This window comes from Emydura macquarii, unplaced genomic scaffold (assembly GCF_026122565.2).
Source record: "Emydura macquarii macquarii isolate MOO-44397 ecotype Brisbane River unplaced genomic scaffold, CSIRO-AGI_Emac_v2 contig_374, whole genome shotgun sequence".
In the NCBI taxonomy this organism is placed as follows: Eukaryota; Metazoa; Chordata; order Testudines; family Chelidae; genus Emydura; species Emydura macquarii.
This window is the reverse complement of record NW_027130511.1, coordinates 5,154,095-5,178,285: the sequence shown is the minus strand read 5'-3', so window position 1 is coordinate 5,178,285 and position 24,191 is coordinate 5,154,095. Positions and strand designations below refer to the sequence as shown.

The 24,191-nt window shown below is 44.8% G+C and overlaps 1 protein-coding gene across 3 annotated transcripts in view; it reads left to right on the top strand.

Moving 5' to 3' along the window:
* Positions 1–24,191, top strand: part of NRXN3 (neurexin 3) — a 1,218,301-nt gene that overhangs the window by 30,480 nt on the left and 1,163,630 nt on the right. For 2 of the 3 annotated variants that reach the window (XM_067532399.1, XM_067532391.1), the window contains exons 2-3: positions 10,553–10,570; positions 20,462–20,491. In XM_067532399.1, the coding sequence (XP_067388500.1) occupies positions 10,553–10,570; positions 20,462–20,491 (48 nt within the window). Of the gene's footprint in view, positions 1–10,552; positions 10,571–20,461; positions 20,492–22,661; positions 22,674–24,191 lie in introns of all 3 variants that reach the window. The other variant, XM_067532404.1, reaches the window with a different exon arrangement.

Below are 24,191 nucleotides of genomic sequence, written 5' to 3'. Positions count from 1 at the left end.
TCTCCTGGATAGAATTAGAACTACTCAACAGTGACATAGGAAATGAAAATTCTCCAGTAGCACAAATTGTAGGGACCTGTGCTTTGGAAGTGGGAGAATGAATTCTATCCCTGCTGCCCCCTAGAGTTCTTCTTTGAGTGTTGGTCCCCATGTTTATTCCACTGTGGGGTACATATGCACTTCATGCAGCTGAGCCTGGAAGGTTCTTGCTAGCAGTGTCAATTGGCTATGCCTAGTTCTTCCTTTACTGGAGTTCCAAACTGAGTGTGTAAGGGGCAGGGTGGCCTTTCCAATTCCTTTCTACCACAGCATGTTCTGAGGTGGAACAGAGTCACAGGCATCAATGGTACCATCGTACTTATAAGAAAGCATTGCCTTCCAAAGGCCTTCCTACACCAGGTCCAACAGCGAGGAGAGAAAAAGAGCTTCCCCCACCTCCGCTGACTGGTAATAGGTACACTGCCCTGGAGAATATCATCCTTCTCGATACACAATCTCCCATTTTATCAAAACTGATCTTTACAAAGGAGATTCTGACCCTCTGTTGATTTACAAACACTATGAAAGGAGAAGTCACTGTCCCATTCCATCTACCATTAGGGGACTTTCAGCATCGACTATACTGATGGCACCACCATTAGAAATGGAACCTCCTACATTTTCCTCATCGGGGGAATCTGACATAGGGGAGGGACTAGTAATACCTCCATTGAGAAATGTTAACCCTGATAGAAAATCCAGAATCTCCTGGGTCTCCCCATGACCTTGCAATGTTGTGTAACCTCCTTATGACTATTGCTACCCTTTGCCCTGGGAACCTCTTCAACCTATCCTCAACCACTCTCATTGACCTGACTGGGGACCATTGGACCCATACATGCAATATCTTGAATCAGTATGGTCCTATTGAGAATCCCATCCTCTTCACCCAGATACCAACTTGAGCTCCTCCAGGAGTCCATTGAGGAGGAAGGACCAGATCCAGAAATACTGCCAGTCCTGTGAGGAATATAGTCGTCATATTCTGTTGAGGTGGTTGTCCCAGCCTCACCATCTCTGCCAGATAACGACAATTTTCCAGGACCTGTTAAGGAGGGTTGCTGGGGGAAGTCCAGGAGACACCTCACAAATTCCCTGGCATTTTTCAGAGTACAAGTTCTAATAGGGTGGTGCTCCCCATTAATGAGGCCATGTGGCATACTTTGGCAACATGTGCACCTACTTCTAAGAAGGCAGAAAAGAAGTACTTTGTCTTAGCCAAGGGAGCAGAATTTTTATTCATGCATCCTGTCCCAAACTCTTTGGTTGTTCAGGCTGCCACTGAAAGGAGCATGCAACAACACCTGAGGTCCTTTCACTCTGACAAGGAGACTAAATGTTTGGACATTCTTGGAAGGAAGGTATTCATGTCAACCAGCCTGTAATTCCAAATTGCCAGTTATCAGGAGTTACTTTCAAAATATGATTTTGTCAACTATTCAAAATTTTCAGAATTCAGAGACAAGTTCCCTCTTACCTTTATTAATGAAGGTAGACTGATTGCAAGAGCAGCCCTCCAAGCTACAGTAGAAGCAGCTGATGTAACCTTGTGGTTGATGGTGAGTGCATTCATAATGTGTCCAGAGTCCTGGCTTCATTCCTTGGGATTCCCCAGAGAATTTCAGTCCACAGTGGAAAATTTGCCCTTCAATGGGAAGAACTTATTTAATCAAAAGACTGTTGAATCATTACACGCATTAAAAGGCTCAAGGGCATCTCTCTGCTCCCTGGGTTTTTACACAACAGCACCAAAGAGGAAGTATCACAGACAACCTTACCTGCCTAGAGCAGCATCAAAACGCTTCTACCACCACAGGGGATGTGAACCACCATGAAAGTGTCAGTATCAGCAACGAAACAAACACAACACTCCTTCCTTCTACTTCCAACCTCTTGTCAACAAATATGTTTGAAAGGATCATGGGCTTGGTCTACACTTACCTCGGCGATTCAGTAGCAGTCAACTGGAGTTACGCAAAGTGTGCAAAGAACTTGCGTAACTCCTGTCGACTTCTGTGTTTCTCTTCTGTGCGCCGTCTTCACTGCACTGCACCACTTGAGAAGGTGGTTTTGGTATGTCGACTTCTGGATCGACTGAGCGGGTCTTCACTGACCGCTCAGTCGATCCAGATAAGTCAATCTGATGGTGGTGACTTTGCCACCGTCAGTGTAGACATAGCCTCAGAGAGTTGCGAACCAACTCAGATGCCATGTCCTCCCACTTCCAATATCCAATGTGGTGGCTGCCAAGCCCTTTTTTTGCATTTATGGCAGATAATAGACAAATGGGTTCTCAATGTCATTTATTGCAGCTACACCATAGAATTTCTCTCCTCTCCTCTGCCAAAAGCCCTTTTTCCTGTCCTTTTCAGGGACTACTCTCTCAATATGATAACTCATTCAGGAAGTAGATTCCCTACTTCATCAAGGAGCCCTAGAGCTCCCCTCAACATTGGGGGAAAGGGCTTTCATTCCAAATTTTTCCTCATCTCCAAGGGAAAGGAAGGATGGAGACCCATCCTAGATCTCTGGCAACTCAATATCTGTATCAGCAGCTTGGGACTGAGGATGGTCACCTGGAATTGATAATTCCATTCCTAAACAGAGACGAATGGTGCATGGCTCTTAACATGAAAGATGCCTATTTTCATATAGACATCCACCCTTCTCACAGGAGATTCCTGAGGTTTACTATAGGTCCAAGCCATTATCAATATAGTGTGAACCCCTTCAGACTAGCAATAGTACCCAGAGTGTTTACAAAGGTGCTCTCAGTAGTGGCTGCATACTTCTGATGCCATAGCTCAACAGTCTTTCCTTATTTATCGACGAGTTCCAGAGGGATAGCGTGTTAGTCTGTTTTCAGCAAAACAACGAGAGTTCTGTGGCACCTTAAAGACTAACAAATTTATTTGGGCATAAGCTTCCATGGGCATAAACCCACTTCATCAGATGCATGAAGTGGAAACTTCAGTTAGGTAGGTATATATACACATGCAAGGATGGGTGAGTTACATCACAGTGAGGAGGACAAGTGTTAACGCAGTAATTCAGTCAGGGTGGATGAGTCCAGTTCACAACAGTTGATGAGAAGGTGTGAATGCCAAAAGAGGGAACATTATTTTTTGTAGTGGGCTAGCCACTCCCAGTCTCTGTTGAGACCTACTCTGATAAAGTGTCAAGTTTGCATATGAGTTCCAGTTCTGCAGTTTTGTGCTAAAGTTTGTTTTTGAAGATTTTGTTGAAGTATGGCAACTTTCAAGTCTGTTACTGAGTGTCCAGGGAGATTGAAGTGCTCTCCTACTGGTTTTTGAATGTTACCATTCTTGATGTCTGATTTGTGTCCATTTATTCTTTTGTATAGTGACAGTCCGGTTTGATCAATGTACATCACAGAGGGGCATTGCTGGCACATGATGGCGTATATCATATTAGTATATGTGCAGGTGAACCAGCTCCTGATGGTATGGTTGATGTGGTTAGGACCTGTGATGGTGTCACTTGAGTAGATATGGAGGAAGAGTTGGCAACGGGATTTGTTGCAAGGATACGTTCCTGGGTTAGTGTTTCTGTTGTATGGTGTTTAGTTGCTGGTGAGTATTTTCTTCAGGTCGGGGCTCTAGGGGTGTATCTGTATAGATTTGTTCCTGTGCTTCTTCAGGGAGTTTCATGAGCAGATGGTATAGTTTCTTTTGGTATTCCTCAGTGGGATCACAGGATAGTGGCCTATAGAATGTGGTGTTGGAGAGTTGTCTAGCAGCTTCCTGTTCGTAATCCAACCTATTCATGATGACTATCACACCTCCTTTGTCAGCCTCTTTGATTATAATGTCAGAGTTGTTATTGAGGCTGTGGATGGCATTGCGTTCTGCACTGCTGAGGTTATGGGGCAAGTGATGCTGCTTGTCTACAATTTCAGCTTGTGCATGTTGGCAGAAGCATTCAGGCAGCCAGGCCTGGTGGTTGGAGCGGTGGTCGAGAACAGGTACCAAGGGTCAGCCAAATGTAGAGTTGGGACTGGGCTGAAAACAGCACTGAAACCAAGGTCTGGAAACAGGTGGTGGGTCAGAATCCATAAGCAAGCCAAATCAGGATCGTTGTCAGAGTCCGGAAGCAGGCTGAAGGTCAAACCTGGGTTGGAGTCAGTCCAAAGGTCTGGAGGTCAGGAGGCAAGGGCAGGGCTAGACCAGGACAGGAACAGGGCTAAAGCAGGGTTGGAAGAGGTCATGGAAAAGGCCGAAGCAGGCTGGAACAAGACTTGGGCAAGGCTGGGACAGGAAAAGGGACAGGCTTTGAGGCAGCCTGGAAGCTTAGGAAGTCTCTAACACCATGAAGCAGCTGGAGGATTTCTAGTGGAGTGTTGCTGTTGCACAGACTAACTTGCACTCTTGTGGTGAGAGTGAAATACCTCTGCCTGGGGGTTGTCTGACTCAGACTCTACCCGAAGATAGGTTGCTGCAGCATGCCTGAGGGCTGAGTCACTGCAGGCTCTGCTTGAGGGATGAGTTATTGCAGCTGAGTGAGCAGCCCTGGTCCGGCTGCAGGTTTGCCTCGCACCAGCTTTCAAAAGAAGAAGAAAAGTTTACTCCACCAACTGGAGTACTTTGGGATATGTGGCCCCTTTCTGTATTCCACTACCCACCCTCCTTCCCCTCTGCTTCAGATCCTTTGCATCTGATTCACAATAGAGAAAGAACTAGAGAGGCGGGCAGCCCCCACTGCCTTTTATACCATTGGATTGGAGCATGAGGAGAGGAAGAGTGCAGGTGTAGACCAATGGACCTTTCTAGCAAGAATCTTCCAGTCCTAGGTGCATGGAACACATACATATCCAGCTGTGGAATACAGATAGGGACCACGCATCTTGAAGAACTCCAGTTTCTATATAGGTAAGTAGTCTATCTTTACCAGTGACCAGGCATGCAGCACATTGACAGCCATGATATTCTTAGGTGGTCATGGATTTGTCACAGCATTGTAAATGTTAAACAAGTTAAATACATTGTGCCAAATTCATCTCTGCTATGACTCCTTGAAATCAGTGAGCGACATTAGAGATGCATCTGGTCATGATATTTGGGGAGGAGATATGAAATAAGCATGAGGGATGAAATCCTGACCCAATTGAAGTCAATAGCAAAATTCCCATTGATCTTTATGGAGCCAAGATTTCACCCTAGGTAACCATAAATGTAACAATCCTTAAAATGCCTGAATTTTCTATTGTAAGCTCATGGACTCCCAAGCTTCCAGATGATAATGCTCAGAATTCAGGATCTTGGAAAGTGACTGAGACCGGCAGCAGATATTCAGAGAGTATAGACAAAACCCACCCCACCCGCTGTCACTAGTCTCACAGCTGGTTTTGAGCACAAAGGTAAGAGATCTAAGCTAACTCACTCTCCAGCCTTCCTTCCCACTGCATCATCACCATCCAATAGTTTAGGACAGGAAGTGAAGAAGAATCTTTGATCCTTCTGAGCCTGCAAAGGTAAATTAGGGTGGCATTGTGGCATTATCCAAATATGAATCCCAGGATTAACACCTTGACTCATAAAAAGTGCTTTGGTGACTTTAGTAACCTCAAGTTCGGGGGATTTGCATCTCATCGAAAATATGGCACCTGGGGACATGGAGTCTGCTACTTTTTTACTGGAGCAGTGCATCGGAGCTGAGTTAAAAGGAAAAGCACCCACTACTGAATTGCCAGCATCACTTCCTGCAGCACTTTGAGGGTCTTTGAAATCTGCTATTCATATGGTGACTTAGCTCAAACCTGCTCAGCGTCTATCTTCCCAGGTTGTCTCCCATCATAGTTGCATCAATCTAGGATACCTGAACTACTTTCATTAATATGTGTAAAGCTCTTAATGGGGGCAGTCAGCCAATCAGATTAGTTGACTGAAGGTTCCGGACCATACGGGGCCTCTGGCAATGGAATTGTACCTATCTGTTCCATTATAGCTGCAGTGAAAGTGAGGCGGGGCAAGCCAGGGTTGGGGATTATTATTTTTTAAATGTGTATAAAGGTTTTGTGCTTCTGAAAATGCCCACTTTTTACCTAACACGGGAACTTGTCTTGAGTGCCCGCTACAAAAAGTCTCATTTTTCTTTCAGAAATTCTGCACTCTTCCTCTCCCCCTCCCCCCACCTAATATTTGAATTGCTCCCCACCTGGCGTAATTCAAATCAGGAGTAACCGGAGAGCCACCTTGGTGTACTCTGGAGGGCTGAAGTGGATTAGTAATAGGAGACGGAGCCATTCACTTCCCATTCAGCTGTCTGGCGACTTATGTGGGTCTCAGTCTAGCTGTTAGAAGACAGGTGTCCACAGGACACTGGGGAGGACAAGGACTGAAAGGGCCATGGTGACTGGACTCCCCATCTTAGAGTGGGTCTCTCCAGCCACCGTTAGGGTGTACTGGCAGAGCCGATGTATGGGGAAGCTTGCCCTGCTGTGGCCCATGCTGTCCCTGTCCCTCAGCTGAACGCAGGCCTTTGCTATCTGGGGCTCCCATTCACAAAAAATTAAAATAAATAATCTCAGACAAACCTGTTACAGGCATAGCGATGATCTGAGCTATGATACCGTCTGCTTTGTTCCTCTCCATCCCCTTCATCCTCCTCCTTCCTTTTCCACCCCGCCCAGGTGGCTGGGGCTGCACCTGACAAAGGCAGCAGCACTGCTGATCCCTCTTTCAGCTGAGCTATTAGTATCAAAGAACAAAAGCAAACAGCACTAGCTGGCAGCTCAGCCCTACAAAGAGGCAATAAATGGGCCCTTGTGGATAGGACAAAGCAAACCCTGCCTTGCCTTTTGTTGAGAAACAAACCTTCCTGTGTTTGAAGAGCTCTGAGCCAGAGGAAGTGGATAAACTTCCAACCGCATGAAACTGAGCCCTCTGTTCACTGGGCTTTTCATTTACGGTGGTCTCTGTGTGCTCCAAGTTTAACAGGAGAGTCCACCATACTGGTAGGAGAGAGGGGAGGAAGGTGGGCTGGTGCTGAGGAAAAAGGGAGAAAGTGGGAAGCTGTTTGATATGGTCCTTTTACAAACAAAACTAGAAAACTTAGCAGTAAGGCTCTGAGCTGAGGGAGAGGGAATATCTCAGGCTAGCAAAGATTTGGGGGTGGAGGGGACAAAGAGAATCAAGTCAGTTCCCAAAATCCAACCAGGCTGAGTGTAATGTCACCTGCGCCCTCCTCCCTCCTTTCTCACTTTGTAGGCGTGCTCCTAAACACTGAGCCTTGCCTACTGTATTCTTCTTACAGGGCCCTCTGGTGAAAGCTTGAGCTGTGCACCAGCAGTTTGAATTGCTCACCAGAGCTGAGGTGCACACTATGCTGGTGTATTATTGTAGGGTATTACTAAGAGGGCTTGCGGGCTGTGCTCTTTTCTTTATATTTAAACAAAAAAGCAACTCTTCCAAGCATTGGTTTTAAAATAAAATGCAAGCAATCTGACTGTGAAAGCCAGCATTTGCCAGCAAATGCCACATGGGGGGTGTCTGAGATGCAACAATCTCTTTTGATACTTTAGAATAGAAAATAACTCTGTTACAGTGTGGTGCTACCAATGTTAATATTGCAAAGGTGTTACAGTGGTGCAAATGTTGCCTTTTTAATGGCAATTATTGTATATGAACCAACACAGGCTTTTCAAAAGAATATAAGGGGGTGAGGCGAGGGTTCAGATTTGGGGGTTTGTGTTTGGGGGATACTCCCTGTATGAGCTGCACTGGAAAACCAAGGTCCCCTTGCTGACCACTCATCCTGATTACATTTGGAACTTGGTGCATTTGTAAGCCACCTTTTAGTGACTGTGTGTGTAGCAGGTAGCAGTTAGATGATAAACGCATGACCATCCTCATGATTTATTTAATTGACAGGCAGTTTAATGAGTGCTATTCTGAAAAGTCCATCAGTTACTGCCCTCTTCTGTTATTTTTTAATGTGTCCTCCTCCAGCAGTCTTTGGTTTATTCTTTTTTTTTTCCCCCCTTCTCTTCTTCTTCTCCTTTCCCTGCCCCAAACCTTCTAGCAAACTCTTTGTGGGGATAAGCGGTATCGAGTAGGTCCTTACACACTAAACTCAGGCACAGTGATCCAATCCAGAACTGAGCATAGATGCCATGCTGCAGGACAGTGTAATGTTGGCTGTGACTAAGTCTGGTTTCATGGAAGCTGCTTCCTCTTTCTGTTCATTCATCTGAACAGTAAGCTTGGGTTTAAGTCCACAAGAGGAAGAGAGTTTGGAACTGAATTTCTTTGCCTGCCTGGAATGGATTCTTGAGGCAGCTGCTGACTTATATCTCTCCCTTCTCTATCATCTTTCACCCTGAGCTATCATCTTCCTTGCCTGCCATTTGAATGCCCCCACAAGATCCCAGCATAAATCCCTCCACTGGCTTCCAATCTGCATCAAGTTCACACTCCTCCCCACTCATGTTCAAGGTTCAGCTCCACCCTATATCTCTCCCTTGGTCTCATGCCATTTCCCATCCTAACTGCATGCTCTGTTCCTTGCACCTGGAATATCCTCTCTGCACCTAAAAACTAGCTTCTTCCAGCCAAGCTTTTAGTGACAGCTGTCCCTGGCTGTTCCCTTGCCAGCACCCTAAAATATCAAACCCTATTACATTAAAAACTGCACATAAAAATAAATAAAACCTTCTGGACCCAGCAACATATGTAACCTAAGCAATGATCTGGTTCTGCATTCCCTCCTCTCTTAGTCTGTATGTTGTCTTCTGTGGATTATTAACTCCTTAGGCATGGCCTGTGTTTGATATATCCATAAAGTGCCAAACATACCTACTCCTGTAGGCTTGTTCACACTTACCCGGAAATTCGGCAGCAGTTGACGGGAGTTACACAAACTATGCAGAGTAGTTTGCGTAACTCCCGTCGACTGCTTCTGCACGCTGTTCACATTGCGCTGAGCTGACGGGAAAAGCGTTCCCGTCGGCTCAGCGCTACGCTAGTTGAGGAGGTGGACTTATTAAGTCGACTCCCTCATTGATTGAATGGGTCTCACTGACCGCTCAATCGATCATGAAAGATCGATCTGGTGGCGGCAATTTTGCCACCACCAGTGTAAACATAGCTTTAGAGAGTACATACAAAGGGTAATAAGAACAGGGATGAAATGAACAGGTAATATGAACTTGCTCACCACTGAAATACAGCCACTGCTGGGGTGGAATATAGCAACTGTGACAACAGTTTAAGACAGAAAGTGGAGACTCTAATATCAAACTGAAACTGGAGAGGGGATCCAGAGAGGAAGAATATGTTATTTAAACCTTGTATTAGGGCAAGGTACCCAGCGTACCACACTCTTTGTCTTGTGGGAAAAGTACCATAGGAACTTTAATGACCACAGATGGTTAATATCTTATCTAAAAGATGGTACCTCCAGCAGCACAGACCCTCCATTACCACACTTGGGCATTGGTTTAGATACTTAGATGGAAGAATGCCACCTTTTGAGTTAACAGCACTGCCTCCTGCCACACTCTGAGTTTTTCCTTGGAGGATTCCACTCCTGTTCAAATACTGACCTAGCCTGATCCTGTATAGCTTGTGAGATCTAAGACGCTCACTCCACAGGGTGTTATGACAAGAGTAAGTGTATGAAACGAGCCTAAACAGGTGATGGTGGAAAGAAAAGCCCAAAGCTATTTTGCTTCATTCACTGGAGTTGATGGACTATGCATTGAAACTGACTCCATGGCTCCTAGATGTACCTATCCCAGGACTGATATGGTCACTCACAAGTCACTGCTTCTCTGCTTTTTAATGGATTTATTTATTTCAGGATTAATTTGATTGATTGGAAAAGGGATCTTGTGTCACACGAGGGGAAAATATATTGAACAGCTCTTGGTTTGAATCCAGAGTCTTGGGAAGAGACAACATGTGCAAACACACCCTGCTGTCTGCAATGAAGGATGGTCACCGGGAACGGTGGGCAGGAGGAATTAGAAGGAGAGACTTTCTCTTAGTTTTTTGGGACTGTGTTCAGAGCCCTGCAACTGGGCATAAATTCAAATGACCCCTCTTTAAAGGGGGAGCAGGTTCCTTTCCTCTTTCTGAAAACTTGCTTGAATTTATGTGACATACAAACCCTGCTGTGGGTCTGTGGGTTTTTTGTGTGTTTGCATTTGTGCATGAAGTGCCATAGAATATTCTAACTGATATTCTTGCAGGAATAGGCCTGGCTTGGGTCTATCTGATTCCAGAAGCACGCTTTCTCCAGACAGATATGATGGCAGATTCATTTTTACATGCACAGTGGAGGGGGAGCCAAACCCTTTTCCCTTGCATGGGTGGGCGGTTGGCTGCAGACAGGTGGCCTTCCAACAAACCTAATTACTTCTGGTTTTGCATGAAATTGATTTCCATGCAAGGATGCTGAGCTGCGGTGTGTGTGTTTCTCTAATGCTTTTCTCTCTTCTCTCTCTTTCTCTTTCCACATCTTCCTTCTGCTTCCCCTGAAAACGTCTCGACAGATGTCAATCATATCCCAGGTAAGTGTTATATTCACTGAGCTGGAAGATCACTCTTGGGGGTTGGAGAGTGAAAGTGGGTAGAAATCTCACCATGCTGGCTGTGAGTTTTGAGAGTGAATGTTGTGCAAGGCACTGGAGGGATTGGATTATGAGGTCTTTGTATAGAAGTTCTCTACATAGAGGTTCCATTGCAAGATCTCTCTTTTGACACAAAACTAAATAGACCAGATGAAGGGATGCTGTCAAGAGAAAAATCATGTTTTGTAAAAAATCATTCTCCATGTTGCTAATACCCTGAGACTGATTATTGCATTTGAAAAGCTGAAACATACTTTTCATCATTTTATAGTTTAATTTTTTGGATACTGAAACTTGTTTGGTCAATTTCACTTTCCAGTTGTAGTCTGTTCTATTTTCGGGCTCCAGAGCCAAAAGCTGTTGTGTTTGGGTTTCCACCAACACAGCTACAGAAGGGTTTTTGGTGGGTTTTTTGTTTAGTAAAAAGTGGTGAAAATATTCCTTGCCAGATTGGGGTTGGTAAACAATTTGTTTGGGGCCTTGATGGCTTCCTTTCCTGTATCATGTGAATGAATCAGATGAGAGAGAAAATGCAATGCAGCTGGAGAGTTTATTTTCAGGATCTCCTCACCATGGAAATGTTCTTTCATAGAGAACTCCAGTAGCCGAATCCCAGTCCACTCTCTCTTCACTGAAGGGCTATGAATCCCCCATCTTCCAGCTGCAAAAGGTTTTTACTCAGATACCAGAGTGCTCACTCCATGGTCCCCATTCTGCTGCCACTGAAATCAATGGGCCTGATTCTGACCCCATCACCAGGAAACTCCATTGGGCTCCTGATTTAGACCACTGTAAGTGGACTCAGAATGGGGCTCAGTGGGAATTTGGCCATTGACTTGAATGGGAGCAGGACTATGGGTGACCACTAAGCAGCTCTGTCCTTCCCTTCTAAACTATGTGCACAAGCTGACAACTCATGGCACCAGGACTGAACCTGAAAATACTATGTTCCATTCGTTCCTTTTCTACCATTGAACAGTCAGATTTTTCAGTCCTGTTAGTTTCAGCCACAAAGTCCGTGTGGACAAGTGGTCTGGGTAAATCTCTCCCCCAGCCCTTCTCAGCCTCTCTTCTTGGAGCCCCCTTACTCACCATGGGTACTCTGTATTCTGTGAGTGACTATCCAAGACAGGGTGTCACTGCACACCCAAAGTGCAGATAATGGGGAAGAAAGAGGCCACATGGCTCCTTGAGATGCTGCCGAAAGAGAGACTCCACCAGGAAGACTCCTGCAAACAAGGAACACAGGCTTTATCTGTCCCAGTCTGGAGAGTCTAGGAGCTTTTCCCTGTCGGCAAGTCAGATACTTGCCTATGTTGCATGGAGAGAGGAGGCTATGTCAGTGGCTGGAGGTGTGTCCAGAGATGATGTGAAGGGGCTGAGGGGTAACAGCACTGGAGCTGCCTCTATCCCCAGTGTCCTGACAGTGGCTCACTGTAGCTTGGCCCCTTCTCAGCCCAGTGAAATGGATGATATTTTGTGCCATAAATAACTTCCATCTTGTACATCAAGAATACCCCGTGTGGTTTGATGGGCTGCTGATGGCATACGAGCAGCCAGAGGGAGTGGGCCCAGCCAGTGGTAAACAGGGCAGGGATGAAAACCACACTATCATTGTTCTGGGCAGCCTGGAGAGGGACTGCAGATATACTGAAATCCACAGGCCAGAGGTTTGTTAACCTGGTGCTCTCCTTCTATCGTGTGAATGCCCTGCCCTACACTGCCTTGCCCCTCCTTCTCAGATGTTCTCACAAGCGCTTGCACACCTGGACGTACAGTATTTATTTCCACACTCATGCACTCAGGCTGAGAATGTCTTGCACATTTTCTCATGTTTGTTCTGCTCAGACACTTTCTCTCATGCTGCCACACTCATTTGCACATGTTCTCAATTTGATGCTTGCCTGTACCTTATTTTTTGAACTGTGCTACAGGTCTAGTCCAAGAAGATCCTACCCTTCCCCCTCCCATCCTGTCCCCTCTCCTCCCCACAGCCTGTGCTACTGTTGCTGCCCAGGACTGAGCTATTCATTCAGCACACAGCCAGGTTTCCTTACATATAGTCAGGGAGGTTGCAGATCTTCACTTTCTCTGTCCATGCCTGGGGCTTTCTCACTACTTCATGAACCAGCCAATCGCAAGCCAGAGAGTGGAGCCCAGGGCCCCTGCCAAGCAACCGTTTTAACAGTTCACCATTTGCAAGACAAATTGGGAATTTTATGAGCTAATATAACTATTTACCCACAGGCAGCAGAAGGGCTGTAAAGGGCCCATTGATTAATTGATTAATTTTACTTGTTGAATAGACTGGCTAGAACTAATTCCCCAGTAAAACAAGCTCATGTGAACAGCCTGGTGCTGGCTTCAGCAAAGCACATGCTGCAAAGGCTTTTCTTAGGCCGAGCCCCTGACAGGTGCAGGGAAATTGATCTTATTCAAAGCAAATAGTCACTTTACTTTTAGCACAAGCTCTCAGCCTGTGCGGTCTCTTTGCTTTTAAGAGGGGTCCCCTGGGAACTGTGACTAACAGCTGGCGTGCCCTGCTGCCATTGAGAGCCTGCTTTAGATGCTTCTTGGCTCACTTCACAAATGAAACGAGTTCGTCAGTCTACCCCCTAAGTGGGTGTTTTGTCCCGTCCACACAAGCGTCATACAGAAAGCAGTGATGGTTAGAGTGGGACACTGGGAGTCAGGAATCTTGGGGTCTGTGCTCAGCTGTGTCACTTGACTAGCTGTGTGGTCTTCAGGGCATGTCATTTTCCCTCTTGGTGCTTCAGTTTTCCCATTTGTAAACTAGGGCCACCTTCACAGAGTGTCCAGAGCACTTTGGATTGATAGTTATCATTGTTAAGCATCAGTTCACCCTACTGAGACCCAAAAACAGTGGGGTGAGGATGCATAGCCATCATGTGAGAGCAAAGCTCTCTTCTTTCTCTTTCCATGTGGTTTTCATTGCCTCCCCTGCTCCTCCTGTTTTTTACCACTGCTCCATGGGCCCAGGGTAAACAGTAATTTGTTGAGAACAGACCTGTAGAACAGGAATTGATGAGATGCCTCAGTGAGGTGCCTCTATCTTGCTGCTTATGGGGAGAGAGGGCATTTAAAGGGATAGGATAGCTCTGATATTAGGATGATTAGCTCTGATACCTACAAGAGACTGATGTCTAGCACTGCACCCACTTGCTTCACCTCCCGCCCCCCGTTCTGGGGTAGAAGATCTACTTGGGCCTCCCCAGGAGGGTGATATGGACCTGATTATAGCACACAGCGACAGCCCTGCAGAAGGGGATCATTTCTTATGGCTTTGATTGCTGTTAGAATTTGTATTTAAATGAATAAGTGTGACCTTGTGGAGATGCCCTAGTTACTCTGGGCTCTGATAAGGACTGAGGTCTTGCCTCCATGCAGGAAGTAACCAACTCCCTGTAAAGGTACAGGGGCCCTGAGGGGACAGCCATGTTGCTGGGTTTTTGAGGCTGAAAGGTCCAGGCCATTTGATTTTGTTCCTTTTCCAGTCTTCATTCCTTTGCCTCCTTTTCCTTTCTTCATCTGCTCCCCAGAGCTTCACTCCAGCTTCCTGAGTCAGCGACTGCTGGGCCCCTTGAGTGGTGGCCCACTTCCTTGAAGCTGGACTCCACGGTGCTGGCCCCACCAGCTTAGAATTGGCCTCCAAACCAGTTGGACACCCCTGTTCCCTGAGGAAAAGGTTCCAGCTTCAAACAAAATATAACTCCAGCCCTTGATTCTTAAAGCTGCTCGCACACTCATTCTCACTTGTACATGCTTACACGCTTTCACTGATGTCAGTCATTTGCACACTTGTGTGCACAGTACTCTTTGCACACAAATTCTCAGATGCACATGCTCTCCAACTGCACACCACACCTTGTTTGCACCTTTGTACTCTTGCTTATTGTCAGATGCTCTGACCCCCTTCTTCATTCCCATTTTCAAGCTTATAAAACACATTCATTCTCAGCTGCTCCCACTTGCACACCCACTCTCTGTGCGCAGTCTCTTTTGCACACTCGTTCTTATGCTCTCACATACACTTGCAGAGGCATAAGCTCCCTATGTGAATGGTTCTGCCAGGTACGTGCCGTCTCCAATATTGATTAAACCAGGAAATGCTAATTCTGCCAAAAAGGAGAGGATGGTTTATAACCAGATTGCTACCTCCTTTGCCCCCTTTCTTTGTCTCCTACCCCCTTGCCTTCTCCCTCAGGATGGCACCGTTTCAAGGTGCCATTCAGCTTGACTCTGCCTCTCAAATTGCTGCCCCTGACAGCGACAAAGTCTAGCCCCTGCCCTGGGAGTACTTAGCAGGAAAAGGGTACAGAGGTGAGGAAATAGCACAGCTGTTGTGTGTAATTGGATTGGAAGTGGGCCTCAGGCTACAATAACTGTGTTCAGCTCCTGGCCGGCCACATTGCTAGGGCCTGTAAGGAGCCCTTTGGATGCTAGGCATACCACTGATGAGTCATACAAAAATGGCTGTTCCCCAACCTGTGCTGTTGCTCTGCCTGGCTATGAAAAGTGGGTACCATGTGTGCCATAGGCCAAGAGCTCAGCTTGTCATCTGTGCAGAGGCTGGCATGGGCAGCAGAACGCCAGGCCTGAAAGGAATATTTCACACTTCACCACATCCCCTCATCAGCTTCCAGATGGGAGACAGGCTGAGGGAGTGGGGTTCTCTCCCATCAACATCCCATCCCTCTGCCTTGCTTGGAGTGCCACCCTTGCCTCTGGCTCTGGGATGTGTGCACTTACAAGCATCTTTTCTTCTGGGGAAGCCCCAAGGTCCTATGTGGACTGTGTCTTGCTTTTTGGGTCCGAAGAGTTCTCAGATCTCATGGTGTGTGTGTGTGTGTGTGTGTGTGTGTGTGGTGGGGGGAGGCGGGGAAGGATGAGAATGTAAGTTGGTCCCCTGAGAAAGGGGTGTAAGGTGCTGGGAAAGGAAAGGTAGGGAAATGGACCCCTCCCTCACTGGAGCACACTTCTCCCATAGAAGGAGCAACTCTTTTATTAGGGTCCCTGATTTATGTCTCTCTCTCTCTCTCTCTCTCTCTCTCACACACACACACACACACACACACATACACACACACACACAGCTTCTGAACCTGGGGCTGTCAGTCTGGCACTGGCATTAAAAGGTAAAAATTGCAGCAATTCCCCTAGATTCTTGTTAATGGTCTCTTTGTTCCAGCCAATACAAAGGAATCAACTCCCCCCCCCTCCCCTCCCCCCCCCCCCCCCACACACACTAGCACTGGCCCAATAAATCAGGGCAAGCTATAATTACTTAGAACAAAAGGACTCCATCTTCTTTTGCTGCATCAATCAGTTGTCACTTGAAGCTGGATTTTGTACCCTTCCCACACCCCGTTATGTGTAGTGGCTTTAATTCCCCGTCTGGAGTGTTAAGAACCCAAATGTAAAATTTTTTTTTTAAAAGAGTCTATAGTTCCATTGTAACCCACTTGCAAAGTGCCCCTAATAAGTCTTCAAACATGAGGGCCATTGTTTAATTACATTGCTCTTTCATGTAATTGCACTGTAAAGCTACTTTTAAAAATGTCCTTATGGCTTATAAGAATCCAGTGTCGGCCCTTGGCACTTTGTGCAATTAGTGACACTTAATTTCTTGACTTTGATATGGAAAGCGGAACGGTGCACTAATTTTAAAAAAATCTTTAATTCATAAAAATAGTATTTTGAGATCTAGGGAGATAAAATTAACCTTTTAAAACATTATTGACTCTAAAACTTGTTTTAAACCCCACCCCTCCAGCCCAAATAGGAAGCAATAGTAATGACAGGCACCGATCATGGCTAAGAGATCACAGCAGCAAAGTTTAGGCCCATCTGTCCTTAGGCCATGACATGGTCATCATATGAAATGCTGCTTCAAGCAGGTGAGTTAGTGTCAACTTCAGGCTCCCTGATATAAGGTGAATCTAAAGAGGCTTGGACTCACTGCATGCTTCAGAAGCTTAACTTTCTACTGTAGATCATCAGCGTGGAAACCTGTTGTGAGCTTTCCTAAGAAGCATTGCCGTTCTCACTGTCACTCACATCTTGACTTCATAAGTGGAGAACTACTCACTCCCTGGGTTTAGGAATAAGCTTCCTCTGTGGGCAGGTTATTCCACAACTCTCCATTACACCATTTCTTGCACCTTTCTTTGTACAGTTTGCTACCAGCCACTGTTGGAGATAAGACACTGGATTACTGGTCTCAATGGGTATGGGAATTTTTGGATCCAAACACGCTGGTGTTTGGATTCAGATACAGTTTTTTTGTAGTTCTTTCCCATCTACATTCCAAAGTAATCCTGAGCAAGTCTCTGAAATAAATTTTCCCTTTTATGCCAGTCTCAGTTTGGATCTCATTTAAATTCAGTCAGCCGAGGAGATATTAACAAGCACTAACGTGGCACTGAGACATCGTCAATGCTCAACATATATTTCATCATAATAATGACTAGGTCTGTCAAAGCTTGGCCTCTGTGGTTCCCGTGTGTTTGTGGGAACCTTTTCCCAGTTTTTTCTCACCTGGATTTGCAGCCTTCAGGGTTTGAATTTAATTTCTGGTTGAACAAACCAGTGACTGAAAGTGAAACTTGGCTGAAATAGGGCAAGTTTGACCCTCAATTTGGGCTGAAGCGAGTAAACCTTAGAATTTAATGTAGGGGTCTCCAGGCATGGAGCTCCCATTGGCATCAATATTAGATGTGTGCATGGAGGGCTTGCAGAAGCATGGCCCTATGGTTTCATTTGGTGCCGTAACTCAATTTTCATCTGCTGAAAAGTTCTCCGGCATTTGAGTTTGATGCCTAGATGCCACAATGATGGTTGCTTTCTAAATGGATATATAGCAAGAGGTTTGGTAAAACCTGGCCTGACTTTCAGGTTTGCAAGTTTCTCGCACTTCTTGTATTAACATTCTGCAGGTATGCCTGTCCATTTTAGACCACAGGTTAGACCATTTTAGACCACAAATGACCTTGGGGTGACCATGTTGTTTATGTCTTGTAAATTGATGTCACAGATGCAGCATCCTGAAACAGAGATTGCAGAAAATGTTAGATCTTAAGGACCCCAACATCATTTCAAGGTTCCTACCCTGTTGCTTTTAGTGTGACTAATTTGTAGATGTTGCACATGTAAAAAGGCTAGTGTCACAAACTGAGGGCTTTGAAGATTGAAGGTTCTGATGGTTGTTGGTGTGTTGGAGACAAACTGAGATCTCTCACTCATCTTATACCCTCCCAACTTTAATGACATGGGATTCAATTTTTCAGATGAGGGAAGCAGTTATTCATTATTAATATCTGGTCTCGTGTTTGGGTTGGGAATGTTTCGACATTCTGTATATAACATAAGGCTCTATGCAAGGATTTCAGATGGGCAAATCAGTTGGAATAAACTAACCACTCCTGTATAGCTTCAAACCAAACCTTTCCCTTCTGGTTCAAACATAGTAGTAACTCTTTATTGGGCAGTTAGTTTTTACATTGCTGTCTGAACTTCCTGTGCCCAACTGGGATTGGAATATTAGGACAAAATATGTGTGAGGCTGATTTTGGATCTGAGCAGAAGCAGGATGGGCTGAAAATCTCCCTAGGGAACCTTTCTCATGATAATTCCAAACAGGGCAATACTTCCACCAAAATTTTGGAAGAAGTTCCCTAACTGACTTTGTCCCTCGCTCCCAGGTGGCCTACACTGTGTGCCCTGCATGCTGGGTGCATCGATTACCAAAGCAAATGACTCCCAGCTGCTGCCTTCCTCTCTCTTCTCTGACATCAACTGAGGGGCTGAGGACCGGGGTTCTTTTCTCCACCTTGGGTCTTGTGGTAGCTAGCCATCAGCTGTATGCCATGCCACCTACTGTTCACTGATTCAGCAGTGCTTCAAAGCCTCTTCGAATCATAGGTCCTAAGGATCTTGATCCATTCCTGAGGTTGGACAATTTTTTGGGTGTTCATCTGAACTGACATGAGATTTGCCCATCCAAAGCAATGGTGACAGTGGGCCTAAATGCATCCACAAACCCAGCACTACCCCCTTAACTGAGTGAAATTACATAATTCAATCATTTTATAATTTAAAAATCAGAAATATGTCCCATCAAAACAAATCTGCTATGTATATTTATAGTAAAAAATATTAAACAATTGTTTGCTAAACCTATATTGTGTTTCTGATTATTTTTCTAAATCCACAATAATCTCCCAAGAACATTTAGATATTTGAATTCCTTAGACTTTACAATTATTAATCCCCTTATCTGGCTTGGAGTTCTCTTTGGGTGAACATTTTCTTTGGATGATCTGGATTTTAGATTCTTGCACCACTGCAAGGAAAAAAATGATAAAAGAGATATAAATAAATACCAACTTAACATGCTGCTTGTTGAAAAAATCTTTCATTCTAATAGATTCATCTGACATCTTGGGCTCTCTGAAATAATGAACCATTGGTAGCATTGTTTGACTTCCATAATGAAGGGAGCTAAAAAGGTGTGTGTGCTTATGCGTGTGCACGTGCATGCATGCGTCAAATCTGAAACACCCTCAGCACAGGGCAGGGTAGGAGATGGGGAGGAGGAATCCAGGTAAAAGGTGACTAGGCCAGGAAAGGAATGGGGAAAGGTCAGCGATGGTTTCAGGTAAACTTGTTGGAGCTGAAATTGGGCTGCAGTTTTAGACATGTTAGTTTTGCACCTTACATAGTTGGCTAACTGTATGTGTAAATGGCCACCTAGACTTCTAACTGGCTGTTTGCATATCCTGGTTACCAGATTTGCAGGTATAATTTGTATTTGCGTAGATAAATTATGCATGCAGTTTTTGCACCACATGTTTGAAAATTGGGCCCAAAGTGGATTTTAATTAGGTTTGGCAGTAGCGTTGGGTGAATACCAGAATGGAGCCTTTGGAGGTGGGCCCAAGTGCTGTTCATAGGAGGAGGGCAGGCTAAATGAAAGTGATCATCTCCCCAAATGGGCATGGCAATTGAAATTCCAGCACTGAAGTGTGGCTGCAGCTCTTGCTGGTTTACCCCTGAGAAGTGTAGAGAGTAACTTCAGGGCAGTCTCCGCATTGCCACTTGGAGGCAAATCTCCAGTAGCTGAGGGAAAAGAACAGGAAATGGATTGGTACTGAAAATAGGCTAAAAAATTCCTTTTCCTAGCTCCCGTGAGATCTGTTTCTGAAGATGGTCTGCTGGGCTTTAATTAGTTGTTTGACAGGTGATTATTAACTCTTTAAAATTATGTGCTGAAGCTGCCCCATTCATGAAATGAGTCCAGCTGCTTATGTACATGCAGTTAGCACAAATGGCTAATCGACAGCTAGCATGGTGGTATGTTGGGCTCGCTTCTGCTGACCACCACAACACTGACTCTTAATGTCCAGCTGTAGAGGCTGCTCTTGGTTTAGATCTTCAAGGTGTGTGAGTGCCCCTTTGCAGGCCAAGGTTCTTCCAGTTCAATTAACCACAGTTGTGTGTGGCACCTCCTGAATCATACCCCCAAGTATAGGTCTAGCCCCATGGACAGTTCTGCAACTGGCATCAGACTTTCTCTAGCTGTGACACAAGCTTTCCTGCCTGACATGGGAAGCTATGGATTGTATGTGTGTGCACAGTGTGATACTCATACTTAGTTCATCTCAAGTATGTGATCTCCAATTCCGGGAGGCATTGGACTGCATAAGAGATTGATCTATATATCTATTGATCAACATATGTGGTGTTTGTATATTTGTCTTTCCGCTTCTCTGTTGTGTTTTCTTTCTCACTTCCTCTCTCTCTTTCTCAAAGGCCTCTCACACCTGATGATGGGTGAACAAGGTAAGTCCTTTGTCTTTCCCTTCCTTGCCAGTCACTGTTTATTGACAATGTTGATGATCTGTGCTTCCTTCTGGACTGGGCTTGGCTTGCAGAAGGAGACCTGGCCTATGGAATAGGATGGATTTGTCAGTCAAGCCACTTGCATTTTATCCCTTCCTGCCTTCCCATCACCCATGGCTATTTGTCCAACTGGGGCTGCATTACCAGTGCCCAGGGCGGAGATTCTTGGGGATCTGTAGTGAACCATAATGCTTGTAATGGGATAGAAACAAATGAAAATAAGTGTAAAGAGAGGAAAGGAGAAATGTTCCTCCCTTCCGTATGCAATCACAACCCTTTTCTCTTCTCCTTCCTTACTTTTGATGCCTGCTGTAAGACTCTCAGCCCTGCGTGGTAAATGCAGCCCTCAGTATTGGCTTTTTCCCCTCCCCCAGAGCAAAATTCTTGCAAAAACATGCTAATAGCCATCATGGCATGATTCTAGCTCATTATGTACCCTGGAGAAAATTACATATAATGGTCTGTACTTTCTGCATCTGCAGCTTAAAATATTCAAATATGCAAAGAACAAAATGCACTGGAAAATGAACTGGGCTAACCCCAGTGTGGGCTACTAATAAGATTTAGGCCTAAATCAGAGTCCACATATAAATAGCTCAGCTGTAGTTTGTCATGGATTTTGTTACTTGTCTATTGGTTGTGGCAGAATGGGTTCACTGGTCCCATCCTGGGCACTGGGCTGCAATATAGGGACCAGAGAGACAGACAGAGAGGGGAAGGTGGTTGTGTAGAGCTTTGGACTGTGACAGTGTTTTGGTGTCAGCCTCTCATTGGCATGTGGGAAGCTCAATAAGGATGTAGTAGGTGCATGGAACAGCACTGGAGATACATTCCTGTCTCACTTTGACAGTAATGAAATAATTAATGAGTAAGGCAAAGCTGCTGAAGAAGTGGACCCCAGGGTAAGCCACGATGGTCTTGTTCCAATACCCAAGCTTCAGCAGAAAAATCCAGCAGCTGGTTGGTTGCATAAAAGAGGAAGTAAGTTTATAAATTAATGTTAGTTTTACCTCTGCATACAGGCTTGGTAAGTCTACTCCTGAAATAATGTATACAGTTTTGGTTGCCCAGATTAGAAAAGGCTGTCCAGCCATCAGAGAGTTTACAAGCGATAATAAGTTGGAATCCAATGTCTGGAAAGGCTTGTGGTTAATCTGAGTGACCTGGAGAAAGTGGACTTTGTGAGGAGACCTAATAGTTTCCAGATACTTAAAGGGGATGTACAAGATTTAGGACATGATCTGTTCTTCTGACAGTTCCAGTGATTATACAAAGGGGTGCACCTGTTCTTTAGATTGCAAATTGAAACCTGGTTGGTTTAAGGAGTCACATGACCCAGTTCAGCCTGCACCACTGCCAACAACCCTGTCCATAGCTACTTGCCCGTTGAATAGTCTAAAAGTTATTGAGCTCTGGATCACTGATGATGGCCCATTATCCTTTATCCATTTTACATCAAGGAAGAGTGGCTGCTCTTTTCTTTTGTTTTTGCCATCCAATTCTCTATTATTTCACTCTAATAAGCACTTACTGTATATATGTGTATACTATATACATTATCATGTGTAAATGTATGTGTGTGTATAAATATATATTATATGCAGTGTCAATGTAATAATATACAAACACTGTGTGTCCGGAGAAGTTCTGCCGTCTTTCTCATCTTACTCCACTATTGGTATGTGGAAAATATTTAGCAAAAAGTTTCCACAATATGTTCTCCCTGCTCCTAATCTGTTGTTTCCCTTGTTTTGCATTTGATGTGGAGTGATATGTATCATTTGAAGTGCTATTGCATGGGCGGTTTGCATTTCTCTATAGAAAATCAAACCAAAGCCAAAGACCTTAAACAGACAGTGGCTAGTCATTCTGTCCATTGTTTAAGCATCACTTTGTTGCTTAGTTGTGGTGTGTTTCCCTTTTCACAGTATTTTATGGGGTGCTGTTGTTTTTGTGCTGTGTGTGTTTTATGTTCCTGTTGTAGTTTTTGTGAGTGTGCACAGTGACTTTATTTTTTTTATCCTTCCTCCTGCTCTTCTCTCTTGCCTCCTCCATGATGGACACGCCTCCGTACCGCTACTTAATTGGATGCACAACTTCCTATCTATAGGTAGAAGTAAAGGTAGAGATTGCTTTCTTTTAATTTTAAAACTTGATCTGCATTTGAAATGTTCATGTGTCATGGGGGCAATATTATTTTTATAAATATGGTTCACATTAGAATTGTTAACTAAAAAAGAACTCTCATCAGCCTTTTCCTGTTGCTTTCTCTAGAATTATGGAAGGTGATATTTATTAAGATTACTGCCTCATCTTTGTTTCAAAGGCTCTAGGTATCACATCATTTATACTGAAAAGTGGGCTATGCAGAGTGGCATATGCTCTGTCGTTTAAGATGCCAGGGCAAACTCTCTGACAATCTGTTTCACACAAGATAGAGCCAGAAGGGCAGGGGCCGGTGAGCTGGCACTGATGTCCCTCCCATGTTGGGATGATACCATTGCTGGTCATTTGGACACTGATTACAGCTGGAGCAGGATGAAGCCATAACCCTTTGAAGGTGGGAAATCAAGTTCTCTTTAACTTGGGTGGAATTTTGTGCTTCCTTGCCTCTTTTCCTTTACTCCCTGGAGAGTCTTTTTAGTGAAAAAACCCTGTTTTTTCCCCAAAGGGTACAGAGATGTAACAAGTTGGGGGTGGGGTAGCGAGAGAGAAGAATCAGTGCTGCTAAACAGAGGGTCTCTTTTGCAGCTTACTAAAGCAAAGTGAGTTCGGTGATTGGACTGATGTGTAGCTCCAACTTGCCTTTCCGCAGTTCACACCTATTGGTAGCATGGGGCAGAGCAGCTGTCTGTCCCTAATCAAAACTGTCAAAAAAGCTACGTGCCGCAAACGTGCTGTGGGTCTCCAACTGGAGTTAAGTGTTTGGAAGAAGAGAGGGAAGGGAGAGAAAAATTAATTGATAAGCTATGAACACTTACTCAAATATAATCAGCCCCTTTGTCCTAGTTCCCCACCAGCGCTTTGACAGAGTGATTAACAGACTTCATTGTCCTGAGGCCTAGCGCCTAACAAATACATTGCTGGAAATTCTGACTTGTTGAGCTGGTGTGGTCTGGACACAGTGGAGTTTCATACTTGTTCCTGAGCCTAAAAGGACCTGGGGACTGAACTGTCCAATGGAAATGGTACCACTGTGAATTTGGGAGAATGCAGGTGCTGAGAGATTTGCATCCATGCAGTTTCTTCTCCTTAGGTCCTAGAAGCCGAGTAGTTGCATAATGCTTGTGGTTACATCAGATATTTGAAATTGAATAGAAAACTGGTGCTCATATGACCATCAAATTCAAAAAAGGGTGGGTAAAATTTGTATTTATTTTGGCTCAGTTTGCCCATCTTTTCACCGGGAGGAGGAACATGAGAGTTACAGAGTAATTATGTTGTGTTTATTTCCTTATCCCTTCCTACACATATAGATGATATAAAATAAATCATTAATAGTCAACCCTAATTTGTTATTGAACTGGAGTTAATGTCTAGTTCCATTCTTCCCCGTCAATTGTTCTCTTGAAAGCCTTTGGTTAAGCAAACTATAATTGGCCTTGCTGCTATCCTTCACTATAAATCCCCTTATTCTTGC